Source organism: Apium graveolens, chromosome 5 (genome assembly GCF_009905375.1).
Source record: "Apium graveolens cultivar Ventura chromosome 5, ASM990537v1, whole genome shotgun sequence".
Lineage (NCBI taxonomy): Eukaryota > Viridiplantae > Streptophyta > Magnoliopsida > Apiales > Apiaceae > Apium > Apium graveolens.
This window is the reverse complement of record NC_133651.1, coordinates 204,585,795-204,603,665: the sequence shown is the minus strand read 5'-3', so window position 1 is coordinate 204,603,665 and position 17,871 is coordinate 204,585,795. Positions and strand designations below refer to the sequence as shown.

At 33.8% G+C, this 17,871-nt stretch overlaps 1 protein-coding gene across 1 annotated transcript; it reads left to right on the top strand.

The window, feature by feature from the left end:
• The first annotated feature begins 9,307 nt into the window (after positions 1-9,307).
• Positions 9,308-16,611, top strand: LOC141724716 (uncharacterized). Its single transcript, XM_074526951.1, has 13 exons — positions 9,308-9,877; positions 10,152-10,566; positions 10,647-11,313; positions 12,965-13,005; positions 13,458-13,526; positions 14,156-14,256; positions 14,530-14,608; positions 14,862-14,960; positions 15,129-15,197; positions 15,288-15,337; positions 15,433-15,514; positions 15,597-15,691; positions 16,009-16,611. The coding sequence occupies exons 1-13, from the start codon at positions 9,480-9,482 to the stop codon at positions 16,121-16,123; spliced, it is 2,280 nt and encodes a 759-aa protein (XP_074383052.1). The 5' UTR covers positions 9,308-9,479; the 3' UTR covers positions 16,124-16,611.
• Positions 16,612-17,871: the final 1,260 nt, after the last annotated feature.

Below are 17,871 nucleotides of genomic sequence, written 5' to 3'. Positions count from 1 at the left end.
ATGTAACGTACTTAACTCCTAAGTTAACGCGTACTTATCAGTATCACCCTCCACTATTTTCAAAACTAACTCATATCTGTATTTTTAAAGTTTAACTCATATCTTATCTATTAGTAACAGGTTTTGACCAAGTAAAGAAAACAACTAAACGTTTCAAATTATATACACTTTTTTTTTATAAATATCATTTTTAGTACTTGTATTATTAAATCACTAGACTTACATAAACATATATATTTAATAAAAAAACTGGTTTTTACATTCTACCCTCCTTAAAAAAAATTTGTCCCCAAATTTTAACAAAACATAAATCAAAGTGTAACACATAATCATTGAAAGAAATTGATCGCGTACCTCAATCTTGCTTAGGTGTATGTTGATACACCCGTCCGTAATTTGGTCCAATAAGAGATGCCAAAGTGGCCTTATTTGTATTGTCTTTGTTACGATTTGGATCACGCTTTGGACATTCAGAAATCTTATGTCCCTTCTCTCCACAACTAAAACAAGCTCCCGTGTTCCAACGACAGTCTTTATCCAAGTGATTTTTGCCGCACCTTGAACATGTCACCTTGTTCCCTGAAGCGTTTCGAGAAAAATTTCCACCATTTCCTCGATTATTGAACTTTCTCGGGGGATCATTCTCGTTAAATCCACATGTAGGCTCACATCTCTTCTTAGCCTCAGAGTCTTTCTTTCCTTCGTCTCCCACTAGCCCCCTCTCGACTACTAAAGCCTTGTTCAACACCATCTTGTAGCTGTTTAGCTCAAAAGCAGCCACATGCCTCTTAATCTCATTGTGTAATCCTTCCTCAAATCTACGTGCCCTACTAATCTCGTCCGCCACCAAAGTTGGCACATACTTAGCCAAACGGGCGAATTCAGCCTCATACTCCGAGACAGTTTGCTTTTCTCCTTGTTCCAACCTTATAAAATCGCGCTCCAACTTAGCTCGTACCGTCCTGGGAAAATACGTGTCCTTAAATGACTCCTTAAAAGTTTCCCAAGTGTATGCTCCGGAAGCCTCTTCTTCATTATTTTCAACGCGTCTTTTCTCCATTAGCCACCAGTCGTAAGCACTTCATTGGAGTTGGTAGCTTGCCAAATTAACCTTCTGATCGTCCGTACTTCCTAGTAACTCAAAAATCTTCTCAATCTCTTGTAGCCACTTATCCACTTCTGAAGGATTTGTAGATCCTTCAAAAACTGGAGGAGTTAGCCTCTTAAATTCAGATATCAAGCTCCTAGGTCCATTTTGCTGGTTCCCTACCAATGTCGCCAATGTTTCTGCCAATTGAGTCATCATGTGCGCACCTTCATCATTGTTACTTCTCTGACGAGGCATGATTCCTACATAATTTATTCAATACTCAATCTTGGAATAACGATATAATATACAAGATTTATGTACACACATATATAAATCAAAACACATCTTATTAATAGAAACCTCAAAATGATACAAGTTTTTTTTTCAACCATAGAAATTCAAAACGACAGTCATCTTTATTATAGATGTTTTCCACTAGATATAACTTAAGATTCACAAACAAGGACACTAATCAGATGAGTAGTTATCTGAAGGGGAGGAACTTGCTGATGGTGGATACTCATAATAACCTCCTTCCCTCAAAACATTCCCTATCGCTGCAACATTCCTTCTCACTTCTACCTGCACCTGTTTTGCGAAACTCTTAACATACTTCTTATCCCTCTTACTAACACATATACCCCTCAATGAAGAATTGCAAAATCTTTCACATCCTCCTAACACATTTTCTCGTAATACTAATAGTCGGTGCTCTGCTCTCTCTACTCTCAAGTGTGCCTCCTCTAAATCAGCTCGGAGACTTTCTATCTCCATTTCAAGGTCAGACTTTTTAGAATGCTCATTAATGATCTCTCCGGGATTTTCGTGAATTGATTCCTCACTATCAGAAGCATGTTCAAAGTTGTTGACAGAATCATCACTATCTGAGCTAGGGTCATAGTTTGATGATGGTAGTGGTGAACTATCAACGGGATCCTCGATGTCAGACATTTCAACCTCAACATATTCATCTGCCATCTACAAAATTCTAAGACAATAAATTAATTAGTATCTTTAAAATATACGCAGCAAAATTCATAACTCACAGGTCAAGCCTAAAAGGCAGTCTACAGGAAGCTAACCTAAGCTCTGAATACCAACTGTAATACCCCAACTTTTTATACAACAACTATACTTAGATATCAAACTTTATTCATACTTAAAACAAGTCTCACATAAGCAAACAAGATTCCGAAATCCAACTCAAAAATAGTATCATATAGTTGAAATAAAGACAAATACAGAGAGACGCAGCTCTAAGATAAGACACTATCACTAAAATATTATTACAATAAGCTCAAGCCAAATGCATTTCCTTGTCCATCCCAGAAGTTTAGCACCTGAAAAATTGTAAGTCATGAGCCAAACAGCCCAGCAAGAAAACAATTCGACACTAGTGGACCAAGGAGTTCATAGTTTTTATAAAGCCAAAATCATTGCTCAAAATCCAAAGTTTACATATAACATAAATAAATTCCATAGCTTGCTAAGGTCATAAATACCTGGTGACACAGTATCATAGGTTCACAACTGTCAATAATGCGCCCCTTACTAAGGTATCATAAACTGTGCAAAGCACGCCCTAGTAAGGTATCAAAATCTAGTTCCGGAACTATACGCAATTACTAAATGTTTCATAGGTCAGAGCTCACTGGGAATTCTTATGTCTAAAACAATTACTTGATCCATAGTTGTTAAAATAAAAGTAGTGCAAAAAATATTTAACAGATTTCAAAATAAAAATAAGAGTGTGAAGAGTTAACTTACCTTGACACTGACAACCACTTTAACAATTTATCACTTCACGCAGAGAAATCCAACCTATGTAGTTATTATTAAAAACAAATATAATTAATTATCCTCATACACTCGAATACACAAACTAGGCAAAAGATAATATATATATATAAAATTATATACACAAAAAAGAACTCTAAAACAAAAACCAGGCAAAAGATAATATATATATAATTATATATTCACAAAATAAGGACTCTAAAACAAAAACCAGGCAATAAAAACAACATATACAGAGAGCTGAAATACAAAATCAACCAACATTATAAAATAACATGTGTTGCAATACAAAACCAGGCAACAAGATAATATAAAAAAAACTAAATATAATGAAATATTATACTAACAAGAATTTACTAAATGAGTTTTTTAAAAAATTATACAAGTCAATTAATACCATTTTCTAAAAACACACATAAGTAAAAATAAAAATTAAATAAATAAACATGTATGTACATATAATTAAAAATTTCTAGAATGAATAAATGATTGATCAATTTATAAAAATAAAACTAACAAAAACAGAGACTTATAAAAGAGAATAAAATCATCACATATGTCATTAACATAATAATAAAAACACTAATAATAATATCTCATAAAATAAATAAACAGTTACATATTAACAATCTTTTATAAAAATAATACACATAATTAACTATTTTTCACATTTATCACGTTAACATAATTTAACAAAATCCTATAAAAGGAGTTAACCAGAAATATCACATGTACATAATATTTCTTTTCACAAATCATTCTTTTTAAAATTAAAGACTACTTTTAAACAGAGCATTAAGTATTTAACAAAATATCAATGTATAATAAAATATATAAATCAACAAGTACATATATTAAGTATTAAAAATAACTTGACCATTACATAAATGAATACAGTACAACAATGAGTAACCTAAAACACACACGTTCAAAAGAAAATCGAGAGAAAAGAAAAGTACCTGAGAAAGAAGAGAGTTGTGCAAGAAACAAATGAACTAAATTACATCTATTTATTTACAAATGTAACGTACTTAACTCTTAAGTTAACGCGTACTTATCAGTATCACCCTCCACTATTTTCAAAACTAACTCATATCTGTATTTTTAAAGTTTAACTCATATCTTATCTATTAGTAACAGGTTTTGACCAAGTAAAGAAAATAACTAAACGTTTCAAATTATATACACTTTTTTTTTATAAATATCATTTTTAGTACTTGTATTATTAAATCACTAGACTTACATAAACATATATATTTAATAAAAAAACTGGTTTTTACACAATTACTACTTGATATTATTTAATTTTAGAGGGATTATATTATGTTACAATCATAATCATATTATAAAGAGATTCTTCCTTTTAAATTAAATATTTCAAATAAATAATCGATAATCAGATGATTCCCAGATCGGGTGGAGCATTGTCAAGAGGCGTCACTTAATAACCCTTTCTTACCGATAGAAATCTGTTGTTGACAGAATCATCATTTATCTCAATATTGATAATTCATATTCAATTACGTGTTTCATAAACACAAGAATCTCATGATCGTATTCATAATATTTATTGTTAAGGCAAGAAACGATTCCTATTCTAGATTTTCTAGAGCACGCCTTATATTGATTTAAATTCACCTAAATCTATCATCGCATGGTAAACATAGGCATATATCTCATATATAAAATTAAATAAACAAGTAAATGTAAAGTGCAATAAAGTAAATGTGTTTGGTTATGGCCCCATCCTATGTGATCTTTATCAAGCTCATGATAAAGATCAAGGTCAATCTAATATGGTGATGGAAATAAATACAACTACTTATTACATAAGTCTTCTTCTTTGTTTAGACTTCTTGTATGCCTCGTCTTCTTCTTTGTATCACCTCCATTGGATAGCCTTCTTGAGTCTTCAATTACATTACATGATTGAAAGTAAAACTAATCTAATGAACTTACAAGAATAACTCGAGTTACATTCGAGATTAATGATTACAAAGATTGACGACATGCAAGTCGTATTTAAAACCAAAACCAAAACGATTACACTAAGGTCGAAAGGCCATAACCATCCAACATGCTCATACAACACATAAAAGCATGTTAAAACACATAATCTGATCTTAACATATCATATTATCCACGATCTAATGATAAAAAGAAAATATGACAAAAATCAGAAAAATCAGAATCAAATCAGAAAAACAAGAATCACTGTTTACGGGCAGTAAACGACGTCAAACACCTTAAAGACGAGTCGTTGATAGTAATAGCTATCAGTTTTGTTCAGACGCTCGTTTACCTATGGAATAGGGTATTCGTTTGTGTAAATCGGACACCAGACCCAGATTTCAGCAAATTTGCAGCAGTCAATTCAAAATCCGTATCTAATATGATTCTCATAATTAGAACAAACATAAATCATGTGTATATCAGTATATATACAGATTACATAATCATCTTATGATTATACAACTCACATGAATATCATATATTCAAAACCATACATATATAAGCACATTATATCAACATCAAATTATGGCGAATCACGTACATGCTCATATATCGAAAATAGTTAAACACATAAACGAATTAAAAACTTTTCGCAAGTAGCTCTGATGCCATTGAAGGATTTTTAGCACATAAACGCAACGAAAACGTAAATTTAATCTTAAAAAAAACCGAAACCCTCCGCAGTATCCATGCGAAAAATAATATTTAATTCGTAGTTTAGTATGTTTACCTTAAGAAGCTTTACGTTAATGGAAAAATGGAGGTCTTTAATAGCGATCCAAGAACGATGAACGGAGATCCTTAGCAGCTGTTCCTCAAGTGTGAAGCACTCCACCGGTATCCACCAAGAAAATGATGTAATGAAGGAGAGGAGATGGAGAGAATTAGGGTTTTGTAAATCTTTTTGGTTGAGGCAAAAATAGGGTTTATAATAGTATATTTATAGGCAAAATTTTCAGCTGAAAATTTTCCCATAAAATATTATTATTATTAACCCTTTATTATTCTCACTAATAATTAAAACACCTTTTTAATTATTAAACTTTTTTCTAAACTCTTTAGAAATAATTCTCTCACTTGATTTAATTTCCAAAAATTAAATTCTTAATTATTAATATTAAGAACATTTTCTTAATTAATTTATAATCAATTAAATCTCATTTAATCAATTATTAAATTTTCCAATTAATTATTTATTTCATAAATAAATAATTATAAGCCATTATTAATTAATTCCTCCATCATTAAATCATTCTCTTTTATGGTGTGATCCTGTAGGTTCAATATTAAGCCAGTAGTAGAAATAAATAATAATAAAACTATTTTATGATTATTTATATAAATTCTCTAATTCATTAAATATGATTGATTAATTAATCATATATATTCTACATCGTGAGGGATACTTCTCAGCATATCGTGATTATCGGGATAATACGAATTCACTGCTTAGAATACCAAGAATCTATTCAGTGAGTAGTTACCGTACAATTAATTTCTTCTATCCTGCAATGTCACGATTAAATACAAGTCATGGAACTTGTATCAAGCCTATCTTATTTAATCACTTGCTTTCCCATTCACTATGCTTAGTTCTATTTAATGTAAATTAGAAACTCCTTTCTAATTTCATTCACTCTGGCCAGAGATTCCTGAACTAACATAAGTGGATCAGCATTGAACATTCTCTTCCTACACTGGAAGGGGTAGATCCTTTATTGATCATACACTATCTTCGTGTACAAATTACTATACCCAGTAGAGCCCTTATAATTGTCCCTTGAGACTAAGAACTAAACCAAAGCATAGTTCAGTGTACACAAGATGACTATGATGACCTCAAGTCTAAGGATACTTGTACAACTATCAGTATGTGAACAACTGCTGACACGTGAGTGAACTCCATCAGTTGTTCAGCTGTGTGAGTCAGGTTCAGTGAACTTATTCTATAATAAGCACCTACATAATAGCTATAGTGTCACCACACAAATGTCTATGAGAACAGACATCCTTCATAATGAAGCAAGCATAGTATGCACCGATCTTTGCGGATTATTAATTACCAGTTAGTAATCCTACGACCAGGAACTATTTAAGTTTAGAGTTATCATCTTTTAGGTCTCATTATTATGATCTCATCACAATCCATAAAAAGCTTTACTCTAAACTGTGGTATATCTTATTTAAACATTTAAATAGATAGAGCCCGCAATAAAAACAAAACAAGCCTTTTATTAATATAAATGAAATTAAAACAGATTACATAAAAGTTATTCCTAAATCCTCATACATGATTGGACTTAGGACATATCTCTTTCATGTTGTTCATATAACAGAGCCAAATTCTTATTTGGAAGCATCAGGTAATTCTTTGTGGGTAGAAGCAATGAATAAGGAGATTCAAGCTTTACAAGATAATCATACTTGGACATTAATAGATTTACCTAAGGGTAAGAAACCAATTGGTTGTAAATGGGTGTACAAGGTGAAGTTAAAATCAGATGGTTCTCTTGATAGATGTAAAGCCAGATTAGTTGCCAAAGGTTTCACACAGAAGTATGGGATAGATTATCAAGAGACATTTTCTCCTGTGATTAAAATGAATACAGTAAGATGTTTAATTGCTTTGGCTGCTCACAAGAATTGGAAGTTATTTCAGATGGATGTTAATAATGCCTTTCTGCATGGTACATTGAAAGAAGAAGTCTACATGAAGGTGCCAGAAGGTATAACTCATTCTCCTAATCAAGTCTGCAAGTTAAATAGATCTATATATGGTCTGAAGCAAGCTTCAAGGGAGTGGAATGAAACTTTGGTAGAGGAGTTAATCAAGCAAGGTTTTAAATAGTTAAAATTGGATTACAGTTTGTTTATACTCAAGGATTCAGTTGATACTACCATTGTGGCAGTATATGTTGATGATATACTTGTAACTAGTAGTAATGTTGATAAGATAGATGCACTGAAGCATCATCTTCATGATACTTTTACTATAAAAGATTTAGGAGTAATGCATTATTTTCTTGGTATTGAGGTTTCCTATCTACCTGAGGGAACTGTTTTGAGCCAAAATAAGTATACAAGGGAAATTCTTTCTACCATTAATGATGTGGATTTGACAAAGAAAGCAGTTACTCCTTTACCTTTAGACACTAAACTTTCAGCTGATGATGGTCCTTTGTTTGACAATGCAGAATTATATAGGTCACTAGTTGGTAAGTTGAATTTCTTAAGCAATACTAGGCCTGACCTCAGTTATACTGTGCAAGTACTTAGTCAATTCTTGCAGTCACCAAGGACTTTACATTATGTGGCTTTATTACATATATTGAGGTATGTTAATCAAACTATTGGTCAAGGGATTTTGTTGAAAGCATCAGATTCTCTTACTTTGCAAGCTTTTTCAGATTCAGATTGGGCTTCTTGTCCAGATTCAAGAAGATCTGTGACAGGTTACTTGTTGTTGTTGGGAAATTCACCTGTTACATGGAAGTCTAAGAAACAGTCAATTGTTTCTAGGTCTTCATCAGAGGCTGGGTACAGAGCCATGGCTTCTGCAGCCTCAGAAGTGGTTTGGACTGTGAGATTATTGGAGGAACTTGGCTTGCAGGACTTGAAACCAGTTAAGCTTCACTGTGATAATCAGTCAGCTTTCCATATTACCAAGAATCCAGTGTTTCATGAAAGAACGAAACACATTGAAATAAATTGTCATTTTACCAGGGATAAAGTGTTAGAAGGCTTGCTTCAATTAAGTTATTTACCAACACAGAACCAGTTAGCTGATGTGTTAACTAAGATCATTCCTTCACCACATTTTCATGATCTATTATCCAAGTTGGGCATGTTCAGTTTGTCACCTGCCAACTTGAGGGGGGATGTTAATTATATTGATGCAGACACAGCAAAAGAAATAAAGTCTGATATGCTAAAGTCTGATATTAACTCTGATATGCTAAACTCTAATATGCCAGCTCTGGTCCAGTTAATGACAGCTGCTAAACTCTGATATGCCAACTCAGGTCCAGTACATGACAGCTCAACAAAAGTTAGTTACAGATTAGTGGCTCACAATGAGTCTTGTATCAAGTATATTATAAGTCAGTCAGTTTTATACACACGTATTAAGAATGTACACTTTTCTCCATTAATGAAATGAAGTTCTTGTTTTTTTTCAGTGAAACTTTTACTCTCATAAAAATATTAAAATCACAGGTGAAAAACCAAAATATCCACCGTTCGAAGAGAAATGCCAAAATGCTGGTAAAGTTGCTGGTCGAACCAGTAAAATTTACAAACTAAAATGACATAATAAAAAGAGAAACAAGGATAACTGTAATTAAAGAAATGACAAAAAAATACATTAAGAAATAAAGATTGAAAAAAGAAACGAGAAAAGCAAGTTCACGAACATAAACATGACCTATATCAATCTTCATTACACAACATAAGAAATAAGTGGTAAGAACAGAACGAGAATCAATATAGATCCAGTAACTGTCTACACCAAACCTCTTTTGTTCAACACATACATACATACATAAATATTTATGTTACTTACACACAAAGAACATCAAGAATGGAGAAAACATCATCATCAGCAGCAGCAGCAGCTGAGGAGGTATTATTAAAGAAGATCCAAGAACTAGAAGCAGGACATGCAGAGTTAAAACAAGAGATGTCAAAGTTAATAATCTCAGGTGGTGGTGATCGTCAAAGATCACAATCTATTTCACCTCAGAGAAGGTCAACGCCACCAACTCGCCGGAGAGTTGCCGGAACTGGATATCATCATGAGACTAGTAACATGGGTCCTGCTTCTTTTAGACATTCTTCACCTTTGCAGAGAGAAAGTAGAGGTGGTGGAGTTGAGATGAACATGAAAATGAAGTTTACTGATAGTCAGTATTTGAATATTTTGGAGTCTATGGGTCAGTCTGTTCATATTTTTGATACCAATTTTCACATTTTTTACTGGTCAGTTGCCTTTCCCTTCCTTTTTTTTATTCATTTATCGAGATTATATTCATTTTGGGCATTGCTAGTGAATTGTTAGTCATTATATTCATGTATCGAGATTATAGAATTTATGTTTTATTAATTTATCGAGGTTCTGTTAGTGAATTGTTAGTCATTGCTTAAGAATTGAAGTCGAGTTTGAAGTAAATAACTTTTGGGATTGATGTTGCTGGAGAAGTGGAATTGGAGTGATTTGTAATTGAGTTTTATTGTGTTTTGATGCTGGCATTAGGAATAGAACTGCTGAGCGTCTTTATGGGTATACTGCGGCTGAAGCTCATGGGAAGACTCCTCTAGAACTTTTAGCCGAATATCAAGATCATGAAATAGGGTATAATATTATGAGACGCACACTAGCCGGCGAGAGCTGGACGGGGCAGTTCCCTATTAAGACTAAGAGAGGGGAAAAATTTATAGTTGTTACAACTAACACTCCTTTTTACGACAACAACCAAAAGTTGGTTGGTGTTATCTGTGTATCGACTGATTCCAGGCCATTTCAAGACATTAGGACCAGTCTGTCTGCAGCGCAGCAGTCTGAAGCCAATTCTAGTATTAGCCGTCCTAGAAGAATCGCTTCGGCTAGACTTGGGATAGATCCTCAGCAGCCCCTACAAGTTGCAATTGCCTCAAAGATATCAGACATGGTTAGTATGTTAGTTCTTATGTTAATATATTAGCTTAATATAAGTTTAGTTGTGTGCTGATTTAAAAAAACGGTTAACAGGCTTCCAAAGTGAGCAACAAGGTAAAATCAAAAATGAAGATGGGAGATAACACTATTGTTGATGAGGGTGGAAGTGGAGACAGTCATAATTCCGACCGTGTTATGCCAGATGCGGCTCCCTCTGACCACAAGGAAGATGCACTTTCAAGTGGACACAGCACTCCCAGAGGAGATATTCAGCCTTCTCCATTCGGAGTCTTTTCTTCTGGTGCCCATGACAAGTATTCTGCTGGAAAACCATACACAGATTCTGGTGATGAAAATGATGGGAAAACCGGGATCCACAAAACTATTACTTCCAAGGCAGAGGCATGGATGGGTAAGAAAGGTATATCATGGCCATGGAAAGGAAATGACCGGGAAGGGTCAGAACCACATGCTACTCGTTTTGGATGGCCCTGGCTGCATAGTGATCAAGTAAATGACTCTGCGAAGACATCTGCTGCTCCTGTAAAACCAGAAAGCCAGGCATCGGACACAAATCGAACTGTTCACAATGAGGCTCCAGGTTCCTGGTCATCCTCATTAAATGTCAACAGTACAAGCAGTGTAAGTAGTAGTGGCAGTACTAGTAGTAGTACTGTTAATAAAATGGACATGGACAGCGATTCCCTGGACTACGAAATATTGTGGGAGGACTTGACTATTGGAGAACAGATTGGGCAAGGTATCATCAAATTTCTAGTTTATTTCCCTATACTCAGAATCCCAATGAAGCCTTCTATATACGGTCCACGGGCCCATGCATTCTTGAGCATACTTCCCTATACTGCATCTTACATGATCTATTGCTGTTCACATTATTATGAAATATTAATGATGAAATATAGTATAATCTTGGAAGTAAAGTCAAACATGATTACTATCTCTAAAGTTTATTGCTTATGGTCCATTGGGATCCTGCAAGCTTCTTAGAGATGATTTCTATATGCATATGTTTGAAATTATCTGAATTGTTTTTGGCAAATGCCATCCCTTCTAGCTAGAACATATCTCTTCTAGCTCTTTCAGGGCATTGTGAGTGTAGAATAGTTTTTGAACTACTAAATCTATGGCGTCTACTATGGGTCATCTAGGTCTTTGATCCGCTTAAAAGGTTATTTCTCTTGCGTAGAATCAGTCTTATCTTCTCTTCTAGAATCATTTGTATCCTGCTCCCGCACACTTCTATCAATGGAATTAGTAGAAGAATCATTAAGAATTACTATCATAGTAGCTTCCATTGCTCTCATAAGAATGATAAGTACTATCATAGATCATAGTAGCTGCCATTGCCATGGTTGTCACATCATTAAGTCGAGTCGAGTCGATGGAGGTCGAGCTTGTCAACTAGTCGGATAGTCATAGACTAGTCGCTGACTAGTCGACAAATTTATAATAATTAATTAAATAATATATAATTATATATATATCTTATAAACGTGATTTCCCACATCAAAAGTCTAACATTCTCATACTCATATGTATATCAATCACAAAATAGATGTGATATTATTTTCCCTTCTATATATTCACTTGGATAAGTTGACTACACAAATATATAAACAAATTATACTACACAAGTATATTCAATTTTAATCAATTTATACCTACATAAACACACCCACATCAAGAAATATAAGTTGAAATTAACATGTTGATTGTTGTAGATGTTTAGGTTTTAAAAAAAAATTATTTTGTTTCGTTGTAAATTTTGGTTGAATTTTGCACTAGTCGACCAAGTCGACCGACTAGTCGATTGACTAGTCAACAATTCGCAAGTCGAGCTATCCAGTCGACTTTCTCAAACTGACTAGTCGACCGCCATGACAACAATGGCCATTGCTCTCATATGAATGATAAGAAGGTAGGAATTCAGCTAAAGATTCGAGTCTTTCGTCTCCATCCATTTGTTGACCCATTTGTCGACTATCCATGTATTTAGAGTAAGCAACCTTGACACATGGTATAAGATGTTTGTAAAATGTCAAAAGTTGTTGGTCAGCATTATCTCCCTTCTCTGCTTCTCTTTTTAGCTCCATATGGGTTCTCTCTTTCCATAGCCATACGTGTTGTGCTTCTTCTTTATCCTTGCCTTCTAGCTTCTCTATTTCCTTTTCATATTTTCCAGGATTTGGTTATGTAGTGCTGATATAATTGATTCATATATTTGAGACATCCCATTTTTTAGTAATAAAAAAGAGCTACAGTGAATTTGTTAATATTGAATGGCCCAATGTAGTGTTCTATTTCATGATTTTTTTTTCTCTCTCTTAAGTTTATATATTGGATCTTATAGTATTATTTTGTGTTTTATCCTGTATACTCTCTTTCTGCAGGTTCTTGTGGGACTGTATTCCATGCTCTGTGGTATGGATCAGTATGTTCTTCATCTCTTTCTTTGTATAATAATGGTACCAAATTAATGCATAATAGAACCTAATTTTTCAATTTAAATACAACTCACAAACTTGACTGCATTTAATTAAATCCTAGACTATATGCTTAAAATTACTGAACTCATCTCATGGTTAAAAAGGACAGAATTTCTTTTCTCATTTTTTTTCTCACGTTTAAGCTTTGCCCAAACGTCTGGCACTACATTTCATAATGAAGATATGAGGACAGAGCTTTCTATATTAATGTCTTTGCATGCAAATGGTACAGTGGGCACTAGATGCTTTTTCTGACAAACTACAGTGATAACTAATATTGCTTTACAACAGTTCTAGTCTTAATTGGAAAAGCTTATAACATACAAGAATTAAAGAGCTATATCAAATAAAGAAGATAATTAATTATATACATAATTAGGTGAACTGTTTTGTGCAGGATGTTGCAGTCAAGGTATTTTCCAGGCAGGAATATTCTGATGAGGTCATTCATGCTTTTAGGCAAGAGGTCAGTAATTCTTAATGGCAATGCACAATTGAACGATGATGCAAATTTTAGTTGTAATTTTTTTTGTTTCTTTTGTGAATAAAAAGTTCCGAGGCACATATATGTTCCATACTTTCAAATATCAATCTGTCTTAAAGTTCACCCATTTACTGCTGGTTTTATATAAATTAATAAACATGAGTTCTGGTAATATTCCCATAGAAATATGAGTCATATAGATACGGTATGTGATGATAATAGGGGTATTCAAGTTTAATCAAAATTTGTTATATATAACTTTATGGTATTCGGAATAAAAACAGATTTAGAAAATTAGTCTGGTGTATGATAGGCTAAGGTAACGGTCGTGGAACGTACTAGGTTATGCTCTCGTCATTCAGTTTATTGGACAAATTATATGAAAGCAAGCTGATTTAAGGAAATTCTACCATTTTAATTAAGATGTCAAGCACATAGTGGGATAAACTTCTCTTAGACAAGACTTACTGGGAAAACATTTAAACCTATATGTTGCACATGATTGATCGTTTTTACTTGGAATATAATCGCGATAATATTTCCACATATTATTTTACGAGCTTTGTTTCCATCTTTACCAATGTAAGAGGTTCATTTCTCTGTACTTGAAGGTGTCCCTGATGAAAAGGCTCCGGCATCCAAACATTCTGCTCTTTATGGGTGCAGTAACTTCACCTGAGCGTCTTGGCATTGTCACAGAGTTTCTTCCCCGGTTTTACTCTTCACCATTATCTTCTCAGTATTAAAATTTTCTTAGCTGTCTTAATCTTAAACACCCTAACCTTTGCACTGATATTTTAAGCTATTCCCCAAGTTCTTTTTGGTTGATAAAAGTAAGTGATTAAGACCAAGTGCGACAAACAGTTGAGTCAGATTAAAGGATATTTGAAAATGAGAGGGACGTAAATAAATTGGCTTAATCCGTGTTTCTTCCATAACTTAATCTCCCTCATTTCTGTAACCATTTTGACCCCTGGTATTACAGTGGAAGTTTGTTCCGGTTGCTACAGAGGAGTACCTCTCGGATAGACTGGAGAAGACGTATTCACATGGCATTGGATATTGTGAGTTTGACAAATGATAATTTACCTGCATGTAAATGTATTGCATTACATTTGAATGTCTACATGCTTAGCAAAGAAATAAAGAATATAGGTTCCACGTGTTGATCTGCTCTTTCTTTGTCTACTTATGCATATTCAGTTCTTGTATATTGGTAATAAAAGAAGTTCTGGGCAGCATTTATAAAAAAATTCGGTTTGTATGCAAGTCATGGGTCACTTACTATACAAACTCTTCTGGTTGACCAATATGCAGGCAAGAGGCGTCAATTATCTTCATCATTGCAGCCCGCCAATCATTCATCGTGATTTAAAATCTTCAAATCTTCTTGTGGACAAGAACTGGACCGTAAAGGTCTGCCTCGATTTCTTGTTTCCTGCTTTCCAGCATTTGTAAATTTTTATTTATTCTTTCTTATTCAGTTCTTTACTTCACTTCTATCCCAGTTAAGTAAATTACATGTAATATTTTATATAAAATATTTGTCAGTACCAAAGGTTTATCATTATTTACATCAAATAGGTTGGAGACTTTGGTTTGTCACGTCTTAAGCACGAAACCTTTCTGACAACGAAAACAGGAAAAGGAACGGTACTTCACAAGCTTTCTCTAATCTTTTACTAGGATGACTGCTACTGATCGACTTGACTTACAGCATCCGTCTATCTATATTTTTTGTAGCCCCAATGGATGGCCCCAGAAGTTCTTCGTAATGAACCTTCAGATGAAAAGTATGCTATAATTCAACCGGGCACTCCTCTTTCTCGATAAGCAAAAGATGAACCTTTTGAATTTAACCCTACTTCTGTTGCTTAAAAATATACAGGTCTGACGTATACAGCTATGGGGTGATATTGTGGGAAATCGCCACCGAAAAGATTCCTTGGGACAATCTCAACTCAATGCAGGTATTGTGTACTCTCAATATATCTATATATATTGGATTTATATCAATTCAATTGTAGCAAGTACAAGTGACTCTACTTGCAGGTGATTGGAGCTGTGGGGTTCATGAATCACCGGCTAGAGATTCCTAAAGAGGTGGATCCACAGTTTGCTTCCATAATTGAGAGCTGTTTCCAAAGGTTCTTAAGCTTTTTGTGTGTACATTTATTAGATATTGTTTTCAAATTTATACAAGTGCTTTACATTATAACAATCTGACCATATATATAAAAAAATGCTCCAGAACTTACTGCTTGCTATGTTGTCATAAGATATTTAATATTTGCTGTAATATTATTTTTTCTGGGAGAATTTATAATCAATAGACAATTAGACTAGAGCAGACCTAGCTCAGATTATTTATTAGCTAATTTTGCTACTGAATATCCTCAAAAATTCCACTTTCTGGATAAATTTAATGTGAAAAGAGCTTATTTGACAATTTTATTTTAACCAGTGAGCCAAAAAGTCGCCCGACTTTCCAGGAATTGCTAGAAAAGCTTAAAGATCTGCTGAGGCAGCATGTTGCTCAATCTCAAGCAGCCCGCTCAAATGCAGGAGATGGCACCTAATGTGAAAGATGTTTGTGAATCGTGATGTATATACTCCTCGATTGATTTGTCAGTGTGCTGACATCTTTGTCAAAGACATGCACCTGCTGCAGGTGATTGCCTGCAGTATCGGTGTTACAGACTGGATTGCATGGCGAAGCACAGAACTTTCGGTTTCTCATGGGGAAGTTTCAAGCCATTGCTTACCTTCTGGAATCCATTGACAATCATGAAATCAGAAAAGTTGATATTTGTTGAACCTTGAACATCAGGATCATGTTATTCATCCAGCAATGGCTTGTGTATATTGCATTTGCTGAATTCGTCCCACATTGTGCAGTACTATAACCATCTGAAAGATCCTTGTAGTCTTGTACAGTAGCCGGTCAGTTTGTACTTTATATTTGAAACAGTTATAAATCACGATCCATTTTTTTGTAAACCTATATTATCCGAATGTCACCTTGACGTAGTGCAAGCGATAGCTACAACTATGTCTTTTACTAAAAGGATTGTAAAGTGTGAGGACTGGTCCTAGCTCAATGCTCTGGAGATATCTTGAAGTGAATCTAGAAGTTAGTGACACTTTGAGACTTCTTGAAGATGTTTCGATATTTCATCTCTTGCGTTATAAGAAAAATTCATTTCCCTAAATCGCGAACAGACTAATTTGATTCACAGGTGCTTGTTATGTCATAACTATGTCTGTTTTTCTTTTTGGAAAAAAATGCAGAATGATGAAATGTATGTTCTCAAACTCTTTCACAAAATACTCTGTATAGGGAATGATATGATTATGCAGAGACAATGCAATTCCATTTCTTCAGTAACATAATAAATGCGAGCAAACTATATTTTCTCTAATGGCATTTCACGGATTTTGCAAAGCAACTGGATTCATTTTGGATGGCAAGTGTTTGTTGGAACTTGAACTACCAGTATGTATTTAAGTTCTAGGCCTCTGTTTGCGTTTTTTTTTCTTTGTTTGGAATTTTTTTATTGCAATGGAAGTAGAAAAATCATGAAGCAAAGCGAAACAACCTTTATTATTGTACTTTTAGTTTAACTAAGAGTAGGAAAAAAAATTGAAAATTAAATTTTATTTGAGGAATAAAACAAGGGAAAAGATGACATATTAAATTTTATTTCATAGATGCAATCTTGTATCTATTAAAGGAATGGTTATGAACAAACTTCAGTTAAGTGATGGTTGAGGTACAGATGGTTACTGGAGAATTAATGAAGTTACCCATAAAGTTGAGTTCTTTAATGATAAACATGATCATCAATATTAAAATACGGGAGCTCTGATACGGTGTTAAACTACGATAATTTTAAAGTGTCAATAGAGTTTCCTTATATTTTAACGGATAATAATTACCGAAAATCAAGTAACTATTTTACAAGCTACTGATCTGTATCATCATACTTGTAATAAAATGTATTACTTGAAATGCACTTGGATAACATCCTTTACTGATTAGGTATGGCTCTGACTATTTCTGTAGATTTTTGCCTTGCTTCCCACCAGATTTCATATAAAAGTACTGAGCTAATTGAACAAATTTCGACTATGTTGGATCCTCTGGTCTTTGATTGTCCACATTCTCTTTACTCTTCGCTTATAGCTGGCTCCTTCTCTTTACAAATCTTTTTTCTCACGGGTTTTGCAGGTCAAATTAATGCTCTTTTATCACCTTGCACGACCATGCAACATTCATTCAACTGTTTTTCCATAAAGTGATGTACAAGGGTGTATTTACAGTTTA